Source organism: Euprymna scolopes, chromosome 6, assembly GCF_053919585.1.
Source record: "Euprymna scolopes isolate OS-2025 chromosome 6, ASM5391958v1, whole genome shotgun sequence".
NCBI lineage: Eukaryota > Metazoa > Mollusca > Cephalopoda > Sepiida > Sepiolidae > Euprymna > Euprymna scolopes.
The window spans coordinates 140,178,666-140,193,981 of NC_136487.1; the positions used below are offsets into that span (position 1 = coordinate 140,178,666).

The 15,316-nt window shown below is 36.0% G+C and overlaps 1 protein-coding gene across 1 annotated transcript in view; it reads right to left on the reverse strand.

Moving 5' to 3' along the window:
* Positions 1 to 15,316, reverse strand: part of LOC145277997 (zonadhesin-like) — a 441,395-nt gene that overhangs the window by 112,931 nt on the left and 313,148 nt on the right. Inside the window, exons 10-14 of the mRNA XM_080130167.1 lie at positions 14,733 to 15,013; positions 9,381 to 9,583; positions 3,438 to 3,648; positions 1,815 to 1,958; positions 714 to 857 (exon numbers count right to left, since the gene is read on the reverse strand). Of these exons, the coding sequence (XP_079986293.1) occupies positions 714 to 857; positions 1,815 to 1,958; positions 3,438 to 3,648; positions 9,381 to 9,583; positions 14,733 to 15,013 (983 nt within the window). The remainder of the gene's footprint in view (positions 1 to 713; positions 858 to 1,814; positions 1,959 to 3,437; positions 3,649 to 9,380; positions 9,584 to 14,732; positions 15,014 to 15,316) is intronic.

Consider the following 15,316-nt stretch of genomic DNA (forward strand, 5'->3'; position numbering starts at 1 on the left):
ACTTGTGTCATCTGACTTACCTTGAAAGATTATTATCCAGGTCAGGTCAAGATTTGAAAAAATATTCAACTAAATAGAAATTAAAAATTAAAAATAAATAAAATAATCCTAAGGAAGTACAGAGTGAACATTACAGATATTGTGGCAAAATGATAAGCCCCCTTTCGTGGGATCTGCAGTTCTCAACAATTAAAAGTCTTGTGTCTGAGATTTATTGCTCTCGTGTAGAGATGCGTAAAATCGAGAAGGTACATTGAAACATTGCGACGGCAAACTGATTGTTCACAGAGTTCCATATATGTCACAACATGACCCTTTGACCCTTTCTACACTTGCATGCTCGCTCACATTATTGTTTCCCACGATTCAATCTCTGTTATTTACTTCGCTAGACACATAGATAATTAGATAGACCGATAGATAGATAGATAATAGGTAAACAGATAACTAACTGAATGCTTTCTATACGGCGTTTCCTGGCGTTTACCTTACATGTGCAGAAAATGATAAAGTAAGAGATAACGAGTGAGGAGAAATAAAGGGAGAGAGAGGGAGAAGGGAAATAGACAAATAGAAAGAGAGAGATAGAGAGAGAGAGAGAAAGAAAGAAAGAGAAATGAACACGTTTAAATAAATACTTAGGGGATATGAGTGACGTGTGGTTTTGGTAAAAGACACTTAAGAAAAGTTGTGTGTGAATGCGTATACGTTACCTTCGCACACTTTGACGCCATCTCCATGTAGGCCTTGTTTGCAGAGGCACCGACCGTTAAAACACGTCGCGTATGGGTGACAGGTGATGTTCCCACACGTTACTCCTTTCGGCATATTCATTTTCATGTAAGAAGCAACGCTCTCTGAATAAAAAAGAATAGAAGCAATAAAACTTTTAACAATCCCTCCCCCCTTCGAAAGAATCAAACACTTACGAAGATCGTTACAAAATACAGCCTCCTACTTTTTAAACTAAAAAGTTTGAAGAGTCACGAAGACGGGAGTAATACCATTAAAACGAACACAAAAAGTTGCTCGTTCTAATGGTACCATTTCCGTCTCCGTAGTTTTTCAACGTTTTAAGAGCTAAGAGTGACGTGTAGCTTTGGAAAAAGATACGTAAGGAAAGTTGTGTGCGAATCGTAGGCGTTACTATTGCTGTTACTTTGACACCATGCAAGCCTTGATTACAGATGCATCGCCCTTTAAAACACACAGCGCATGGTTGACATCTGATGTTACAACACGTTACTCGTTTCCACATATTCGTTCTTTTATCTGTATCAGGGAAAGAGAGTGAAGAGGGAGAAAAAAGAGAGGAAAATGAAGAAAGAGAGAAAAGAAGAAAGAGTGAGAGAAATAGAGAGAAATAGGAGAGAAATAAAGAGAGAAAGGGTAAATAGGGAGAGAAAGGAAAGAGAAAAGAGAGATAAAGTGGAGCAAGCAAAGAAAATAAAGAGAAGGAAAACGAAATATGAGAACAGAAAAAGAAAACGCAATAAAGAAAGAGAGAAACAGAGAGATAGAGAGAGAGAGAAAGAGAGAGAGAGAGTCAAAAAGAGAAGGGCGGGCTTTACTTTTGAGGGTTAAATAAATACTTAGGAATTAAAACTGAGGTGCAGAAAAAGATAAAGTAAGAGATAACGAGTGAGCAGAAATAAAGGGAGAGAGAGGGAGAAGGGAAATAGACAAATAGAAAGAGAGAGAGAGAGAGAGAGAGAGAGATGAACATGTTTAAATAAATACTTAGGGAATATGAGTGGCGTGTGGTTTTGGTAAAAGACACTTAAGAAAAGTTGTGTGTGAATCGTATACGTTACCTTCGCACACTTTGACGCCATCTCCACGCAGGCCTTGTTTGCAGAGGCACCGACCGTTAGTACACGTCGCGTATGGGTGACAGGTGATGTTTCCACACGTTACTCGTTGCGGCATATTCATTTTCATGTAAGAAGCAGCGGCCTCTGAATAAAAAAGAATAGAAGTAATAAAACTTATTACAACCCCTCTCGAAAATTCCAGTCTGTCAGTAATATTGAATCAAACATTTTCAATAGTCGTTCCAAAAGTAAAAGTAAAATTAAAGAGCTCCGACCGGAATGGTATCATTAAAAGGGTACAAAAGATAGATCGCTTTAATAGCACTACTTCCGTTTTTGTAGCTCTTCGACACTTTAGTTTTCGAGTTAAAAAATGATAAGCCTTACTTTTGGAATGACCTCGTATATCAGATTTGCATTGAATCTGATCCATTATAATTTGATTGAAATTATTATATGATGACAATAAAATGTGGTTTACTTGCTGTTTTGTTTTTATTTTGTTAAGAATAAAATACAGTTCCAAAAATTGTTTCAAATTTTTTAAGTTTCCGTCGGATTTGGAGTTGTATGTTGCACAGCCAGGATGATATATAATTGATGTCTAAACTGAGTCATGTTGTATAGTATAGCCATGGGGATATATTGCAGTTCGTATTTACATAAAGGTATCATATTTTATAAGAAGTATATGGCCTTCATACCTTTTCTTTATCCGGAACTTCTTCTGTCTTCACTGCTGAGTTCTCTGATCCACATGCAACGATCAGCACCCTAACCGATCGAGACACCAGTTTTTTCGTTTTTTTGTGAAACCACAGTACAACACTTTATATTTTTAAGATATAAATTTATTTCAGCTGTCTCAGTGGTCTTCACAATAAATCTGCTTACGTGTCTGCATTGCTTGTTACTTTTTGCCCCGCTTCCCGGACTTGAATACGTCTGCTCACTTTCGTGACCAAACTCAAACTCAAACTCTTCAATCTAATCTTCTTGACCTCTTGACCTGTCAGGTCTGTTACGTCATCATCAAAAGCACACATCTCTTAACGTGTGCCCTCTGTCACGTACGCAACTGTTGAAAGTCATTTTGTTTAATTTTAACTTATCTAATTTCTGTAAACATCTTCAGTTAAAACCTATTTTTATATTCCAGAACAATTCTATTCTCTAAACAATAAATAACTTCCAATATAAACTAGTTTAACAATATTACTGGATAGATAGATAGATAGATAGATAGATAGATAGATAACTAATTTAACTTTTAACCATTTATTTAACAAAAGAATATCATCGTGATGCATTGTAAATAAATAGTAAACTTTACGTAAGTTATGAGAGGAAATGGTAGTAATTCAAAATGGCGGTTAATTGCACAAAAAAGAAAGAAAAAAACACACTTAGAATGTTAAAACATTATTCAATTAAATACCTCGTTTGAGCACTATGTGAAAACTTTTTTTAAAATCTGTTTTATTTGCAGGATGTTATCATCATCTTCATAATTGTTGCTGTTTCATCACGTTTCGGCCAACTATTCCTGTGCCCTTCTTCAGGTGGTTAACCTTTTGTCTGGAGCGATTTCCATAAAAATATTACTAAAAGCTCAATTCTTACCTTTCTTCTTGTCGTCACCTTTTTTACAACTCGAGTAACCATCGCCGGTGTATCCCGATTTGCATTTGCACATGCGCTCTCCGTCATTGATCACACACTGTGCATTCTCGTGGCACTTAAGCTTTTTGTAAGGCACCAATTCGGGATGATCCCCTTTCTTAGTGCATTTCCACACTTGACTACAATCCGCTGCCATCTTTTCTTCACCGAGCTGAAAACGGACAAAAATAATGTTACGTATTACTTAGTAATATTTTTCTAAAACTCTCCTCCCCCCAAACAATGCGTATTGCCATTTGGATGTAAGGAACTACTATGTAGGATCATGTCTAACAGGGGATTGTGGGGAGTTGAGCAGCAAGATGTCTGTTCACAATATCTTTAAACTTCTGCATGCCAGTAAAATCAGGGAAGCAGGTGAGAGAAAGGGGGTTCCAAATCTAGCAGCATGAAGGAAGAAACTGTTAGAATAGAAGTCTTTCCGGCATCTAGAGACCTCAAGTAGGAGTAATTTTCTAACACGGTAGAGAGAACCCACCTTCTTTGCGGCAGACTTAGCAATGTCCTCAATATATTTGTTAAGCCAAGGAGTTTGAACGATGATCTCTCACATAAAGTGTTATCTGTAATGGCAATTCGTGGTTGAAAAAGTCTTTGTAATTGTTAAAGGCAAGAAGTTTGGTCTTAGTAGCATTAAATATTATCGTTCACTTATGGCCCCATTCTATTACAAACTGACTGTCATTCTCTAAGCTTTCTTCCGCTGCCTTGGATATTTGTACATTCGGCTTTTGTTTATTATAAAGTGTGGTGTCATTAGCAAAATAATGCACACCTGCATTTATAAAATAATATAAGGACGGCCAATGGAACTGAAAGTTAATAAAAAAAATGATAAATACATTTGGATTGAAAAAAATCCATCATAATTAGAAAATTATTAATGGACTTTTAATTTGTGTTGCGACAATTAATCAGAATTGGGAATTAAAAAGCATCGGAATTTTGACGGTTATCGAAATCGGTATAAGAATCCAAAACTATTTTGCCATATTTTCAGTTGACAAAAACTATTTTTTTAAATTGTTCTTGTTTGTTTGTTTTCGATTAAACCATAATTTTCCATTGTTGATAATAATTTAGAAATAATAAATATTTATTGATTTTAAACAACCAGTAAAACTGAAATCTATAGAGCAACCCTACGAATATTTTTATGTTTGGTAACATATATGCACATACTACATGGGGTTTTACTTCAATCCGACCCCCCCCCCCAAAAAAAAGAACCTAACCATATAGTTAAATATTTAAAGATTTTAAAAGAATTGGAATCGGTAATAACATTGTAATCGGGAATTTAGAAGAGAATTGGTAATTGTATCAGAATCGGGGAAAGTATTGGAATCGTCCCATCACTAGTTTTAATATTAATTAATTAATGGATACTTGTGAAGAAAACGGACTGTGCTTTCTTTTTTAGATGAGATTTTCCAGTTAAATTAAATTTTTACAGTATGTTTTGTTTATGAAATTGATAGTTGAAAGTACAGAACAGTTACAAAACGCTCTCCCCTCCTTATATAATAGGTATGGGCAAAAACGGCAGAAAAAATGGGGACGTGGTTTTAAAAGTTGGTTTATCATAATTTTTTTTCTTTTTGAAGGTTTCCGACTACTTTTTGATCGTATTTGAAAGATTAAAGCCTAAAGTTAATTTCCAAAAGGAAAAAAAATATTTGTATATGTGACAAAAAAGTTATAATGGAAAATGTTTTCATAGCGACATTTGGAAGCTGAAATATTCAGCTAAATTTTGAAGTTAAATAAATCCATTGTAAAAATCCTTTGAAAGATAAATATTAGTTTTCTGAGTGTATTTCAAAGATAATTAGTAAAATCCTAATATATTGAATTAAATAAAAAAAAGTACCTTGTTTGTACAAAAAAAGTAGCTTAATTAGCCCCTAAAAGCTAGAGATTTTGGCTTCATGCAATTACAACAACAAAAAAAATCGTCCAAGCAATAATTCTACGGAAGCTCAAAATGTCAGAAACTTTGTCTGAAAATGAAGTCAGGTAATTAAAGGGGGATAGGGAGTGGTGGTTTTCTGTCCCCCTCCAGTCGTGCATCCGTACATTCCTATCATGAACGTTTGTATAATTTTTACCATTGTTTCATTTAATTATTTTTCTGTGTTCCTGCTTTTAAATCAAAATATTCTTTTTAACGTTTTTCAAGATCATTTAAAACTTATGTTTGACATTCATTCAAGCAAGAAAAATGTTAGAATCTTACATATAAAGATTATGCGAAACATGTAATCTGAAAAAAAAGGAGAAATATTTTTTGCAATTATAATTTTTTTGTATAAAAATATTGAATAAATAAATGCTTAATTCAATAATAATATCGGTAGTTCGAGAAATTATTTTTTCTTCAAGTTATATCAAATTCATTAATACGGACTTTGAGGGCTTTTTCTTAATGTTCCTGAAAAAATTAAATTTTCTTTTTTATTGTTACAATTTATGATGCTTTATTTTTATAAAAAAAGTAAAAATAAATTCATTAATTTTTTTTTAACTACTGAAAACCATAAGTTTAGTAAAAGTGTTTTTTTTTTGTTTTGTTTTAACAAAATAATACATCTCCACTAAGATTCAAATAAAACTAATAGGTTCATTATATTTCGTCATCATTATTTGATAAATACTGAAAACTTAATTAACATTGGTTAATTCCTGTTTTTGGTGAATTTTTAAGGGGTCAAAACGTTTATACATTTTTAGCATTAGGTATTCATTTTGCACGTACCTCGTGATAAATAATAACGTCATTATTTCAGCATAGTCTGTATTATGCATGAGGACTTATAAATGAATGCTCGTATTTACTTTCCTCGTCACGAAGAGGAGAGGGAGACACAAGGTCTATTTTTAATGTAGGGAAAATCCAGCTACCCCAAAGGGACACTCTGAATAGGAACAAAAATAAAACTTATCTCAGTCATGAAAGATCTTTCTCCTCCACTGACCAAGGATAGAAAAGGTGATGTGTAGTATAAGAACAGATACTACACTGTGATCTTGGTTCGAAATGAATGTTAATATGAAATATTTTATTTTAAAAAATCTTACATATTTTTAGATCACTGAAATTATTCCCTCTTCCTAAGAACAAATATGTCATATGATATCCTCAATGACCTCCTTTATAAGTGAAAACACCTTGAAGGTCCGAAGGAAAAAAATAAGTAAAGACACATGCCATAAAATCTAAAATTTAAAAATAACATTCAGACATTCTAAGAGATACATAGAAGACATTGCTAAGGATACGCCAAAGAAGGTGGGCTCCCTATACCATACTAGAAAACTATTCACACTTGCCAGTATTTTATATATTTACAAAGTCACCGTTTTCTCATGCACAGAGCGTTTGTATCCACATATGGGTCGGTGTATCAACCACTAGTCTTTCTCTTTCTCTATTGAACAGGTCCGAAAACGTGTCTTCAATCTAATAGGTCTTGCATTATCAACCAAACTCCGACTACTGTCCCATCGCCACAATGTCACATCCCTGTGCTTTATTGAATAAATAATTTAATGGAATGTGCTCTAATGAACTAGTACCACAGATTCCCCCTCGACGTAAACACTCATGACTAAATTGATAAACAGCAAAATGTAGAGGTCCCCAGATACGGAAACCTTTTTACTTTAATATTTTCTTTCCTTGAGCTGCTAGAATTGGAATTTCATACCTGTTTCCTGCTTCCCTGACTGTACTAACATGCAGAATTTTAAACGTAATGTTAACTGGCATCTTGTTGCTCAACTCCCTCCTTAGACTGTCCCTGTAAGTATGGTCCCTAATTCACAGTAGATGCTTACATCTCAGTGGCAATTTGTTTTGTTTGGGGTGAATATTAGTAAAAAAATACAATCATCTAGCGGGGAGACCCAACATTGTCCGGGATTGAATGAGGATTAATGAATGTTTCATTCTCTCGTATTTTATTCTCATTGAAATTTGTGAAATCGCCCATTTTTTCAATCAAATCGATTGTCTGCTCTAGGTGGGGATCCGCTGTGGTGCACTGGTGACTCTCTGGCATGTTCTACAAGAAAGTTGCCAGGGTAAACATGTTCGTCACGCCAGAACGACTTCATCCAACCGCCTCTGCCTGTAGATTTCATTCTCTGCGGACTTACTACCATGTTTTGGAGTGGATGAGATGTAGTGATGAAATGGCACCATTTGAGTGGGGATGGAAGGTAGAAGGGGCAAACTTATTTTAGTGATGACAGAAAAAAGTCCTGCTCCAGACGAACTGATTCAGATTATTCCTTGCAACTGTTTGAAATGGACATTACCAAGATGGCAACTGTAACAATATGAAAAATGTTCCAGTCATAGCTGATAAGGATGAAGAGGAGAAAGTTTGAACAACTTTGAAAAACATTAAGACTTATATGAATCGTGGTGGGGTAAGGGTAACTACAGATATTGCCAAGGCTGCCGCAAAAAAGGCGAGTCACTTCTACTGTGCTAGAAAATTATGTCAGAGAAAATCTTATATCTTTACAAAGCTACAATTCGCCCATACCACATTTGGGCTGGTACATTTGTCTCTAGTATCTCACTCTTAGACAGGTTCTAAAAAGAGTCTCAAATATAGTTTGTACAGCACTGTCGACCAAGTTCCAACTTCTGCCCCATCCTCTCCTATGCCATATCCTTGTGCCTGTTTTTCAAGGACTTTAATGAAATGTGGTCTGATGAACTTATAGCACTTGACTAATACGACAAGCCAAAAAATTCCACCTTTTCACTGTCGAGGTCCCTACATGGCAGAAAGCCTTCAACTCTGATAGTTTCTTTCCACAGACTGCTAGACTTTTGCATTTCTGCTATTTTCTGCTTCCTTGGTTGTACTAACCTGCTGAAGTTTAAATATGATGAGAACAGACATATCTCTGCTCAACTCCCCATAGTCTCCTGTTAGACACTATTCCAACTAGTAGACGCTTACATTCCAAATGCCAATGTGTCTTGTTTGTGGTATAAAAAGAGTAAAAAAAAAAACAAAAAAACTAGGTACTAATGCATGTTGTGAACCAGATTTATCTCAGTGTTTGCTCAGCTTTGGCCGGAATATGACACCAACAGCCAGATTATGCTGAACAGCTGCTCGTCTTTAGCTACTGTCCAATGTAACATGCCGATCAGCCAATCGCAATGCGGCACACTAAATAGCAATGAGACAGCACTGTGCATGTCTAGCAGACGACTTTTGGATAAAATTGGAAAAGGAAAAAAAAAAAAAAACACCAGTTGTTATATGTAAATTATGAGCACTACCAACATAATGAATCTTTAATACTCTCTCTTCCAATTTAGAAAATGCAAAAATAATATATTTAAAAAAAAAAATACTTTAAAGAAATAGTTGAAAAAAAAAACAATTTTGTTTCCAGTTTTCCTTGACAAAAACAAAAAATGGCAAAATATATTCGTAAAAAAAATTCTTTGAACCCTTTTAATTTTAAGGAAATGTTTTTTAAACCATTTCCTTAAAATTATTTTACCTCCCCCCTCCTTCTCAATTAATTTTTACTTCTTCTTACATTTTCTTGACACTTATTATTAAAAAACAATGAATAATAAATTACGGTAGGTCGTTTTTGGTTTTTGGTTTCTACATTTTACATTTATTCATTTTGTTATTTTCTTTTACGTAGTGTTGTTATGATTTTATCAGCCACTGACTGTTGACGTCATGTTTTGACCAAAGCCGATTGAACGTTGAGATACGCCTGCTTCACAATATGCACTAGTACGAAAAACTAAATATGCAATATGAAGTCGTAAAATTTTATAGATGAGTGCGAAGTTAGCTATCTTAAATTAGAGTCATGACAATGATTACTTACTGAAGTATAGTCTCCATCCTGGTCGAAGCAACCGCACATAGACATGTGAGTGCAACTCTTTCCATTCAGCAACATACCATCATCACACTGACATCCCTCGCTTGACGGAAGTATGCATGTACTGGGAGCATCCGGATGCATACAGGATGCCGGGCATCCAGAAACATCAGGACTGTAGTGCATGTTGTCTTCGCATTTAATGGCTGGAGAAAGTAACAAACAAACAGGAAAAGAGAAAGAGAATGATATAAGCAGATGTGTGTGTGTGTGTGTGTGTGTGTGTGTGTGTGTGTGTGTGTGTGTGTGTGTTTGCATGTGTGTGTTCGTGAGAGAGAGTCTGATATAGGGAGGTGTGTGTGTGGGTGTTTGTGTGTAATTGTGTGAGAGAGAGAATGATATAGGCAGGTGTGTGTGCGTTTGTAAGAGAAAGTGATATAGGTATATGTGTGTGTGTTAGTGTGCACATTGAATAAACTACCATAAAAAGAAGGATATAAAGAGTGATATAGGAAGGTGTGTGTGTGTGTGCGTTTGTGTGTGAGAGAGCGAATGATATAGGGAGAGGTGTGTGCTTGTGTGTGTGCGTGTGTGTATGTGTTTGTGTTGGTATGCATTTGTAGGGAATCTTCAATCATGAGGTTGTTTGCACGGCAACCGAGAAAGCTAACATGCTTGCCCGTCAGTTTGGATCAAACTTTACTGTGGACCCAGCAAACCACTCCCTTGCTGATTTTCCTTTGCGGACAGAAACCACACTAGGTGATCTGAAAATGACCCCTTCTCAAATACATATAATAAAAAATCTAAACACCTCAAAGGCATGTGGACTTGATCTCATCCCGGTTGCAGTATTAAAAAAATGCTCCGCTGAGGTTGCTCCAGTTCTTTTCAAACTCTTCAACAAATGCCTTAACGAATCATGCTTTCCTGACTGCTGGAAAACTGCTTCTGTGGTACCAGTTTACAAGAATTCTGGTGAAAGAAGTGATCCATTAAATTATTGCTTTATTAGCATTAGCTTCCTCCCTCTTTTTGCCAAAATATTTGAGTCCATAATTAATCAAGCTCTAGTCAACCATCTTACAGTTGCTAAACTTTTGTCCGATCCATCAATATGGATTTAGACAAGCCCATTCTACTCTAGACATTCTAACTGTAATCTCTGAACGTATATACCATGCACTGGATAAGGCAGCAGAGGGCAGTAATCCTAGATATATCTAAGGCTTTTGAGAGGATATGGCACGATGGTCTTCTCATGAAAATCAGATCCTATGATATTACTGGACAAATACTTAACATAATTAATTCCTTCTTAAGTAAGAGGTTGTCCTCAATTGTTGTACGTCTAAACAATGTGCTATAAAGGCAGGTGTATCTCAGAGTCGATCCTTGGACCTTTATTATTCCTGATATTCATAATAAAATAGTCTCTGGGATGGGTATATTTGCTCATGACACGACGCTCTATAACAGGTATGAGAGGAAAACAAATGAAGACATATTCAAGGCAATGGCGAAAACTCTAGAGGACAACCTCCAGTCTGTAGTGGAATGGAGACAAAAATGGATGGTCACATTCAATGCTGCCAAGACTAAGCTCGTTTCTTTCAATAATTACAAGAAAGCTTCTCAATTACCAATAGCTATGACTAAAGATATATTACCTGAAAGTACTTTGTTAAAACTCCTGGACTTAATGGTCACAGGGAACATAAGTTTGAACAAATACATTGAGAGCATTGCCAAGGCTACTGCTAAGAAGGTGGGCTCTCTCTACCGTGCTAGAAAATATTCTGTATCCCTACAAGGCCACTATTCGTCTGAAGTATTGTTGTCACATTTGGGCTGGTGCATCAGCTCCTAGTCTCTCGCTCCTGGACAGGGTTCAAAAGAGAGTCGCCAAGCTGATAGGTCCTGAACTGTCATCTAAGCTTCAACCTCTGTCTCATCGACGAAATGTTGAATCTCTCTGCCTGTTTTACAAGTATTTTAATGGTAGATGCTCCGATGAAATACAAGCTCTTGTACCACCTCGACGTAAATACCCCCCGACAAACTCGAGAAGCAGCAAAATCCCACTCCTACGCAGTAGAGATCCCTAGATGTAAGAAAGCCTTTTACTTGAATAGTTTCTTCCCCAGAACTGCTAGACTTTGGAACTCCCTTCCAGGTTCCTGCTTCATCAACTGTACTGACATGCAGAAGTTCAAGTGTAACATGAACAGACATCTTGTTGCTCAACTCCCTACATAGTATCCCTTCAACTTATGTCCATGATAGTAACCTCTACATCTAAGTAGCAATGTGCCTTGTTTGAGGTGAAAATGGAATTAAAATAAAAATCTAGGGTGGTAGTACTTGATATCTCCAAGGCCTATGATAAACAATATTATGAAGGTTTTCTCATGAAAATTAATTCCTCCTGTATTACCTGACGAATATCTAATATAATCGGATCATTTTAATTTAAAAAAAAGACCCAAGTTGTTATTGTTAGCAGTAACTCCAAAAAACGTGACATTAATGAGGGGGTACTTAAAGGGTAGATTCTTGAACCTTTATTATTCCTGATTTTTTTAAATGACTTCATACACTTTTCTTGACATATGTAGGGGGGTACTACACACATATCCAAGGCAATAACTGAATCCTTAGAAGATGATCACCATTATATATAATGGAATGAGCAGACTTAAATGGATGTTAACATTTTGTGCTACAAAGACAAAACACTTTTCCTTAACAAATACAAGAAGCCTATACAACCACCGACTGACATAGCTAATAGCATTGTTCGAACTCCTCGGCTTAACATTCCCGGATAACATGAATTGGAATTACATAATATAATGCGGCAACAAGGAAAGTTGGCTCGCTCTACCGGATTAGAAAGCTTCTCATAACTTCCAGTATTCTATATCTCTACAAAGCCCCATTCCCCCATGCACAGAGGATTGTTTTATATTCTGACTTGTACACCAAATATTAATCTCTGCCTCATAAACAGGACCCTAAACGAGCCTCAACTCTAATATGTTTCACACTATTTGGCATGCTCCAGCCTCTGTCCCATCACCACAATGTTGCATACTTGTCCAGATGCTAGAAGCATTTCTTCCATCATAGCTTTTTCCCCTCGAACTGCAAGCTTTTGGAAATTTCCTTACTGCCCATGTTTCCCTGATAGACCAAAATTTGCCTTGATAGAGTTCAAAACAGACTTTGAAACCTAGTGTAGATGATGATCTTTTCCCTTCCCTGCAACCTTTTTCACACAGAAGAGACGTTGCGAGCCTCTCTCTGCTCTATCACTATTTTCATGGCAAGTGCCCGCCTGAGTTTCAATTGATGGTCCTTCTAAACTTTCACAAAAAACACTAGACTAGCTACGATCACTGTCAACAATTTCCCCCACTCTCTATCTGTGCCTAAATCTAAACAAAGCTTTTTTTCCTAGAACTACCCCCGCTCCTGTAGAACATTGTTCCAATAGCCTGCTCCTGGTTGAATACAATATGGTAGCCTTGAAGTCCAATGTAAACAAGTTCTTGTTGAGCTGTCCCTCCAACGATTACTAGACTACCACCTCAGTTTTATTAACCCTTATCCTCAAGTGACCTTCAGGCCTTGATAAGTGGTGACTCCCTTGTTAAAAAAAGGTTAGGATGGATGGTATCTGCATCATTACTTACTTAGAATTTATACTAAATCCAGTCAAAATCAGCATTAATCATGAAGGTAGTTCTAAAAGGAAAGCCTCATATTTTTTTAACTCAAAAGTTGAAGAGTTACAAAAAGGAGAGTGGCACAATTAAAACGGACGACATTTTGTGTTCCAGAATTTATTTTTCTACATAGTCACAACGTTTCTCCGTGCACTTTTGCCAACCATGAATAATGGTTGTACATCAACGTCTGGAGTACTTTTTGCCATATGAGGATCTTTTCAGAATAAAGTCCCCTATTTTTTAACCCAAAAACTTGAAGAACTACGCAGACGGGAGTTGTATCAGTAAAACGAACGACCGTTTGTGCTTCAGAATTTATAATTCTACGTAGTTACTACCATTCTTAATGCACACTTGCCCGGAATTCAATGAAACATCTTTGCTTCTGACGCACGTCCATGACAGGGATTGGTTTCTTAGATTCTTATACTGTCAATGTCTGCAACAAGGAGACGAAACTTGTATATCATAAATGCATAAGTTCAGTCATCATAACAATGCAATTTATAATCCCTTCTGATTCATTTGGACGAAATAAAAATAGGAGGCATTACTTTTGGAGCATCCGTCATATATAAAGTAAACTCGTCCTTCAATCTGGCTGTACAACTGAACTTTAAATTTTGTTAGTTAAGAACAACAGGAAATTTGGTTCAGTCGTGATGTAACTAGTGTACTTGAACGTCAGCTCGACTTTTTGTGATTATTATTATTGCTTGATGATAGCTTAAACGTTATTGACTACAACTGGAGTGCTGAATGTTTGGTTTCGATTCTAACTGACGGTACCCATGTCATTTTATTTTTTTACTTTTTTAAATCACTACTATATACTTAGTAGTGATTTCAAAAAGTAAAAAGATAAAATTACTTGGGTGCCATCATTTAGAATCGAAACCAAACATTCAGCACTTCAGTTTTAGTCAATAACGTTTAAGCTATCATCAGGCAGATAAGAAATAGTTAAAAACTATGAACTGACATTAATGTATAAACGCATATTTGCACATGTATACAGGACCACTCTAAGTCGACTTATGCCTGCCACATTCCATTTTTCTTTCAATTTTGATGTCTTAGCAAAAAATTTTTATAGGTTAAAAACCCATAAAAGAACGGCCACAAAAAATACACTCATTTGACTGACCTCGCGCTTCTCTGCGACCTTTCATCTCGGAGGAGATACACTTCGAAAAATGGAGACAGATAGGCATACATACAGACAGACATAATGAGTTTCATAAATTAGAGAGAGAACACCAAACAGAGCACTACTAGAAGGCTGCGAGAGTACTACTGGATACTTGGAAAGGTTTATTGTCTCTCAGATTCCAGGGAATGCCAGGAGGTATTGCGAGCGAGAAGTCGATGGGAAATGGATGTTGCAATAGCGCAAAATACAGTATTAGTATTATTATTAGTATAAGTATTAATAGTAGTATCAGTATTAGTAAAAGTAGTTGCTGCAGTATAAGAGAAGAGTATGAGAACAGTGTAAAAATGACGTAAATAAAAAAGAATTTACAATAAACCAGCGTTGACCGTCATTCGTGACAAAGAAAATAAATAGAGAAAGACAAAAATGTATAAAAAAAAAAAAAGAAAAGAAAACAATTCTTACGACAGAAATCTCTATCCCGCCAATTCGCCACAAAACCCATGTCTCGGCAATGTACAGAGAATACTTCGATGTTGTCGCAAAGGGCAGAGTCGTTGTCAGCATGGCTTGCACACACGTCAAACATGCATGAGTCGAAATATTGCTGTGCACTCTTGCTGTCTGCAGCCACACAGTCGCCGAAAACGCTGTTAGGGTCCGTAATAATTCCACAGTAATCGGACGAACTGAATAAAGCGTGTTTTTCTTTCGAACATTTCGCTTCTAAATCCTGGGTGTTGCACCTTTTCATTGTACATTGAGAAGAGAAAAGAACAAGTTCAAATACATAATCCGAATATATATATATGTGTGTGTATATAACTACTTCATTTACTCACATAAAATTAATATAGGAAAGTATAAATTTATGCGTAAACTTTAAGTATTTACTTAAAATGTACTCAATACGTAGGTAGAGCTAGTTAGCTATAAAATATATATGGCGATTAAGCTACACTGAATATTCCGCGTTTCATCCACTCTAGGACTCTTCAGGCTGAAGGATCCTAGAGTGGATGAAACGCGGAATATTCAGTGTAGCTTAA